At 36.1% G+C, this 7,283-nt stretch overlaps 1 protein-coding gene across 1 annotated transcript in view; it reads right to left on the bottom strand.

Moving 5' to 3' along the window:
* Positions 1 to 6,855, bottom strand: part of aldh1a2 (aldehyde dehydrogenase 1 family, member A2) — a 45,042-nt gene extending 38,187 nt beyond the window's left edge. Inside the window, exon 1 of the mRNA XM_061881927.1 lies at positions 6,574 to 6,855. Coding sequence (XP_061737911.1) covers positions 6,574 to 6,690 — 117 coding nt within the window. The 5' untranslated portion in view covers positions 6,691 to 6,855. The remainder of the gene's footprint in view (positions 1 to 6,573) is intronic.
* Positions 6,856 to 7,283: the final 428 nt, after the last annotated feature.

The raw sequence follows: 7,283 nt of genomic DNA on the forward strand, positions 1-7,283 counted from the left end.
GTTCAACCTAATGTATGCATTAATAATGAATGTTTGACATAAACAAATAGATAACGCTAATTATAAAAAAAATATTAGCATTGTCGTCATTAGAGCTGTGAAAAATAACAAGTTAACTCATGTGATTAATTGCATTAATCATGTGTATACACAGATTATTTTGCACAATTTATTGTGACCATACATGCTCCTTTACCTTAAGCGTTACCTAAAAGGTTGTTATACGGTCGGTGTTCAGGTCAATTTACTGTGCGTCAGAGCAGAGATGAGTGTGGAGATTGTGTAAGAAATTTCCCTTCCAAATTAACTCGGACCGGAATTGAGATAAAACTGTTTCGAGCAATTAAATTACTCGTTTATAATTTGAAACGTATTACAAAAATGTTCCCGGATGACACTCTCAAAAAAATGTCTCCACATATCGGCGTCTTTTTTTAGTTAATTTAAACTATATTGGCCGAGAATAACCTGTGATTACCACAATCATGATTAACCTGTGATAGATTATTCTGATTTATTTTTTAAATGATAATTTGAAAGTAATTAAAATAATAATTTAAAGCAAATTAACAACAAAATATCTATTTCAGTGGACAGGAATTGCTTCACTAAATTTTGATTAAATGTGGGAATATTCCTCATACAAGCACCAATAATAATACACATACAAATGCTGTGTGTGGAAGAAAGAAGTGTGTAATTATATTGGACTCACTCAGAAGGATTAACGTCATCGACGATAAAGAAAATGACTTTGATAAACTTTGGCAAGTATCTAGTTGACCGAAGATAACAAAGACTTATAACCCTCAGAGCACGTTAAGGACTTTTCCATTCAATCAAGAACATTTTTGCTCTATGAGTGGCCATACTGTAACTTGTGTTACTTATGTTACTCCAAATATAATGGTTATTTCCTTTGTTATATACTACATTTAAATATTTTAGTCCAAATTCTTTCAAATATCAAACAATACAGTAGGAAGTAGTTTTAGCCCAGTTAAGCAGCAGCAGGATGGAAAAGTATTTTCGGAGTTAAGGTTGCCTAAAACATTTTTGGATTCAAATTCATATTACTTTATTACTGCTCAAATCTCGGAATTAACTTAAGTCCAAAATAAAAAATAGCAAACATTTCATGTTTTTATTATTAGTATCATCATTATTATGATTATTATTATTATTATTATTTTAACCTTTTGAACGGCCATTTTTTAAATTTCTTAAATATTTGCATAAAATTAGTTATACGGTTAATTATAAAGGTTTGGGTTATTGGGAAAAAGATCAGGCCTAAATATCCATAAGATTAGTAATTAAATTAATTTTGATACATTCATTTCTTAATACAAATATTTTGTTTTGCATTTTTTTTAAATGAACAAAAAATATGTAATTGTTAATTACAATTAGACCAAATAAGCATTCAAAGAGTTAAAATGTATATATTTTCTTAGAATTAAATGTTTGCTATCTTTATTTAGGACTGAAGCAAAAAAGTTGAGCAAAAAAAGTTGAAAAAAATATGTATCAAAAATCCCAAGCACTTTTTCATCCTGGTACTACTTAACTATACTACTACTGTATTATGTATGCTGCAGAGAGTTTTAAATGAAGTACACTAACCCCTCATGTATTGCTGTTAATAGGTTCCGGACATGAACGCGATAAAGTAATTTCCAAGAAATAGGAATTCCATCCATCCATCCATTTTTTCTACCGCTTATTCCCTTTTGGGGTCGCGGGGGGCGCTGGCGCCTATCTCAGCTACAATCGGGCAGAAGGCGGCATACACCCTGGACAAGTCGCCACCTCATCGCAGGGCCAACACAGATAGACAGACAACATTTACACTCACATTCACACACTAGGGGCAATTTAGTGTTGCCAATCAACTTATCCCCAGGTGCATGTCTTTGGGAAATAGGAATTATTTGTTACTAATCAATCATAGCTAGAGCATAAAAAAAAAAAAACGTTTACTACCTTATAAATAATTTTCTTAACATTATGAGATCACTCTAGACCAGAAATAACACCCTTAAATAATCTTTACACACTTTTAATTCATTAAATGAATGCTGCCTGAGGCCGAGCCAATCAGTGACCATGATAATAATTAGCGCAGTCAATGGTTTGGTCTCAGCTCATGGCCAATACTAATTTAGTATTCATATTTTCAGTTCATTTAGCCATTGTTATGCTTGAAAACGTTTAATTTATAACTAAAAAGAAGTAAAATACGCTTACTTTAAAAAAAAAAAAGGTCCTTTAATAAATCTGTAATGTAGTGAGGACGCAATATTTAAAGCGCAATGTGGCAAGGGATGACTATCCATACATCCATTTTCTACCGCTTGTCCCTTTCGGGGTCCCGGAGGGTGCTGGAGCCTATCACAGCTGCATTTGAGCGGAAGACGGTGTATACCCTGGACAAGTCCTCAGGATCTTTCTGTGTGGAGTTTGCATGTTCTCCCCGTGAAAGGGTTCCCTCCGGGTACTCCGGCTTCCTCCCACTTCCAAAGACATGCACCTGGGGATAGGTTGATTGGCAAAACTAAATTGGCCCTAGTGTGTGAATATATCTAAATAAAATAAAAAGTATCAGTGATTGTGTTACTGTTGTCCACGACATTCTGGGTTATATCGTTGTTGTAATATTTGATTTTTAATCAATTAATTTATTTGATTTTGTAAATGTATTTTGTGTTTTTCATAATTTTGTTGGTGGAAAGTGTCCAAATACCTTTGGGCATGATGGTATTATTGCTATTACAGTATAACTACATCCATCCATCCATTTCCTACCGCTTGTCCTGGTAATAGATAAAAACGCAGGACTTTCAGACATTAAATGTATTCTGTCATATTTCACAGTAAAATAGTGTAATCCAAATGCACTGTAACATGACAACAGATGACTATAAAATATGATGCCCCTATATTTCACAGTAATAACTTTAATCGAAATGTACTATAACATAACAAAAATGACTATAAAAACACAATGTCCTTTTATTTCACAGAAATTAACTGTTACTTCATAGTAAAATATTGTAATCAAAATTTGCTTCAAACATTACAACAAATGACTATAAAAAATATTATATCCCTATATTTTACAGCTATTAACTGTTATTCAATCCCTATATTTTACAGCTATTAACTGTTATTCAAAAGTAAAATACTGTAATAGAAAATGACTAACTTTACAAAAATTACTATAAAAATACAATATCCTTATGGGTCATAGCATTTAACTATTATTCCACAGTAAAACACTGTAAACAATATTTACTGTAACATTACAACAAATTACAATTAGAATACAAGATCTTAATATTTAACTGTTAATACCTGTCATTTCACAGTAATGCACTGTAATAAAAATTCACTGTAACATTAGACCAAATTACTATAAGATTATGATATCCTTAATTGTGACTGCATTTAACTGCTATTTCACAGTAAACTGCTGAAATCATAGTACTCTGTAATATCACAAAAAATAACAGTACATTCAAACTGATTTACGTCCTAAGGCAGTGGTTCTCAAATGGGGTAACGCGTACCCCTAGGAGTACTTGAAGGTATGCCAGGGGTACGTGAGATTTTTCAAAAATATTCTAAAAATAGCAACAATTCAAAAATCCTTTGTAAATATATTTATTGAACAATACTTCAACAAAATCTGAATGTAAGTTGATAAATTGCGAAAAGAAATGCAACAATGCAATATTCAGTGTTGACAGTTAGATTTCCTTGTGGACATGTTCCATAAATATTGATGTTAAAGATTTCTTTTTTTGTGAAGAAATGTTTAGAATGAAGTTCATGAATACAGATGGATCTCTATTACAATCCCCAAAGAGGGCACTTTTGTAAGTTGATGATTACTTTTATGTGTAGAAATCTTTATTTATAATTGAATCACTTGTTTATTTTTCAACAACTGTTTTGTTATTTTTATACCTTTTTTTTCCAAATAGTTCAAGAAAGACCACTACAAATGAGCAATATTTTGCACTGTTATACAATTTAATAAATCAGAAACTGATGACATAGTGCTGTATTTTACTTCTTTATCTCTTTTTTTCAAACAAAAATGCTTTGCTCTTATTGGGGGTACTTGAATTAAAAAAATGTTCACAGGGGGTACATCACTGAAAAAACGTTGAGAACCACTGTCTTAAGGGGTTCCGTAGACAAGGCTGCACACTCTTGTCCAGTAAGTGGTGGTATGCTGTTAAAACGAGAGCGTAATTAACCATAAAAAATACAGCCGTAAAGTTACTTGCAATTTTATTGTTGTGAACAATAACATTACACGTGTGAAGTTACAGCATTTAGTTGTGACTTAATTGTAATTAACTGTAAAATGCCAGCTCACCACTTACAGCAAATTGCTGAAAAAAATTTTCACAGTAAATGACTGTGAAAGTAATACAACTATTAGCCAGTCATTTGCGGTGAATTTACAATGAAAACGTTTAGTGTATAGTGAGAACGTGTATCACAGCCTTCTTATTTACGGCTTCCGTGGCGCTGAGGTCAAGCTTGATTGAAGCTGCTTGTGTCTTGTAAGCCAGCTGCTGCAGCCTTCGTGCTAAACCCAAGCGGGGGCAGGGCGGCGAAGAATAAAGCACATTAGAATAAAGTCGGGAACATGTTCCTAAATGATGATTCAGCGTTACGGGTGGGACTATTAGGTAAAAAGGACAAACCTCAGCGGCCATAAGGTGGCTTTTATCGGAGCGTTGATAGTGTATCAGCTTTATGCGGTGTGTGTGTGTGTGTGTGTGTGTGTGTGTGTGTGTGTAGGGTCACACACACGAGTTGTTTGTGCAATATCAATGTGATGCAATGGCGCAAAATATTGTGAAAGGAAGTCAAAAGTTTCCCAGTCAGTGGGGTGGAGAACAGGACCATGGTGTGAGCAAGAGCGCCTACGCTAGGGGTGCCCATAAATCAGGGCCCTTGTCCCCCCCCCCCCCTGTACCCCCCCCCCACCCCCCCATATGTCCACCAAACGAACCGGGACTGCATGATCCAAATTCCTGGGGGTTAATTCACCAAGTCGCTGCTGCATTTCCCAAACACGACGGCGACAAGACAACATCCTCTTTGCGATGACCTTTGCACTTGTGACACGGAGGTATGTGTTCAGAGAACAATTATGGGATGGACTTACACTATCAATGGAAACTGCCCTTTAATCACGCATCATAAAAGAAAAACCTGCCAAACGATCAGCACGCGAGCTGGAGGAGGCTTCGCCATGTCCGCCATTTCCGGCATGCACAAAATAGAAACGAGGCCTGTACAGCGAGGTCAAAGGTCATGTGGAAGTGGTCGCAGGTTAAAGCGGCTGAAATATACGAGATGCTTTGCGCCGGCAGAACATTTCTGTTTCAAATAAAGTGTGTGACTCCTTTCTCCAGCTGTTTCTGCATCCCCCAACCCCCCCCCGCAGCAAAAACATTTGTGATATCGCCTTTGCTTGCTCTGACCAAGTTATATAATTATCACATTTATCCAGATTTGTTACGACCATTAAGACGTGGACCACACATGCTAAATTAATAAAGACTTCACTTGCACCCCCCCAACTGATGCTTAAAATGATTGACAGCAATCTTAGTTACAGTAAATGAACAACTTACAAGCCCACCACACACACACACACACACACACACACACTAATGCGGTAAAACACCATAATCAGTGTGGACTTAAGGCTTTTGTTGCTGCATGTGACGTTTTAATGATGGCTTGTTATTGTTCAATTACAGCAAATAAAGGCTAATGTGTGCGTTTTTTAATAAATTATCTTTGACATCATCAGGTACATTAGACGTCGTTGCGTCTGCACGCACGCTGCAATAATTTGGGCCTTTCGATAATAAAAACATGTTTACCAATATGTTTATTTTTGTGGTTGTATGTTCGGTATGTGCTTTAAAAGCAAGTTTTGGAACACATAGTTGATTCTGTTTTGCTGAGTCAAATAAAGCAGCCCGAAATACTGAAAACAATTGTTAATAATAATAATAGTTAGACTTTATTTAATTTGTGTTACAGATCGAGCACAGGAAGTGCTATGCCACGGTAAAGCAGTATAAGATTGAAAAAGCTTCTTCCTACTCCATTTTGTAGTCATGAGAAATGGGAAATAGGTGTCATATCATGCATACTGTAACTGCATGCATGGGCGAAATAAATGAAAAAAGTTTTTTTAGTAAATTTTTAATATGTGGTGTCATGCTCGCACTGTAGGAGCGCATTTGATGCAGCTTATTGGTAAATTAATACAATGATTTACATTATTTAATGAAAAGTCGCCTGTTTTTGATCTTGCAATTATGTGGTGTACCTGTTTTTGTTTTTTTTATTCCTCACATTACATATTTTTATTCTAAGTCATTTCAAATGATAGTCATTCAACTCTTAAGGGATCAGCTTTACCTTTTTTTAGACTTTCTTTTTTCCACTTCAAAACTAACTTTGGGGATTTGAAGAAGAAGAAATGTGCAGTTTTGCTTGGAATGCATGAATGGATGTAAGTGTACTGACCTTAGTGTACTTGATCTCAGGGTTGGGCACCGGCGAGGGCATCAGCTGGAGGGATGCCATGAGGGCGGCGGGGTCGCTATTCACCTCCCCGGGGATGTGGATCTCACTGGAAGTCATCACGGAGCCTCTCTCTCTCTCTCTCTCTCTCTCTCTCTCTCTCTCTCTCTCTCTCTCTCTCTCTCTCTCTCTCTCTCTCTCTCTCTCTCTCTCTCTCTCTCTCACTCTCTTTGCGTGTCTTCGTCCCCCTACACGGCCGAGTTGTGAAGTGGACTTTGGGCTTCCTTTCTTGGGTTTATAGCCAGGTGTCAACCCAGGCGCGCTTTCATTGGGCAACAGAAGGGCTGTCTTTTTTTTTTTTGCAAAGTAACTTCACGCATTTACATAAAACCCACCCACAAACTTCCCAATTCTTTCAACTGTGATTCACTCTTTATCGCTTCTTTTTTGTTTTAATAACACATTGCAAAGTTTATTCTGTGAGCATTTCTGTAGCATTAATAAAAAAAAAGTGATTGCAAATTGAATCCTGCAATTTCACGCACACTTCCTAACACCTTCATTTTGCAACTATTTCCTCAGTGGCACTGAGGTGCCAAACGACTGTATCAGCATGTTGCTTGTTTGGTACAAGAGCAGCTCATGCAAATGAGGACTACTTGCAGGTGATAATTCCTAATAAACATCCACGAATTAGCAGCATGTCTACTCAA

This window comes from Nerophis ophidion, linkage group LG02 (genome assembly GCF_033978795.1).
Source record: "Nerophis ophidion isolate RoL-2023_Sa linkage group LG02, RoL_Noph_v1.0, whole genome shotgun sequence".
Taxonomy (NCBI): Eukaryota; Metazoa; Chordata; class Actinopteri; order Syngnathiformes; family Syngnathidae; genus Nerophis; species Nerophis ophidion.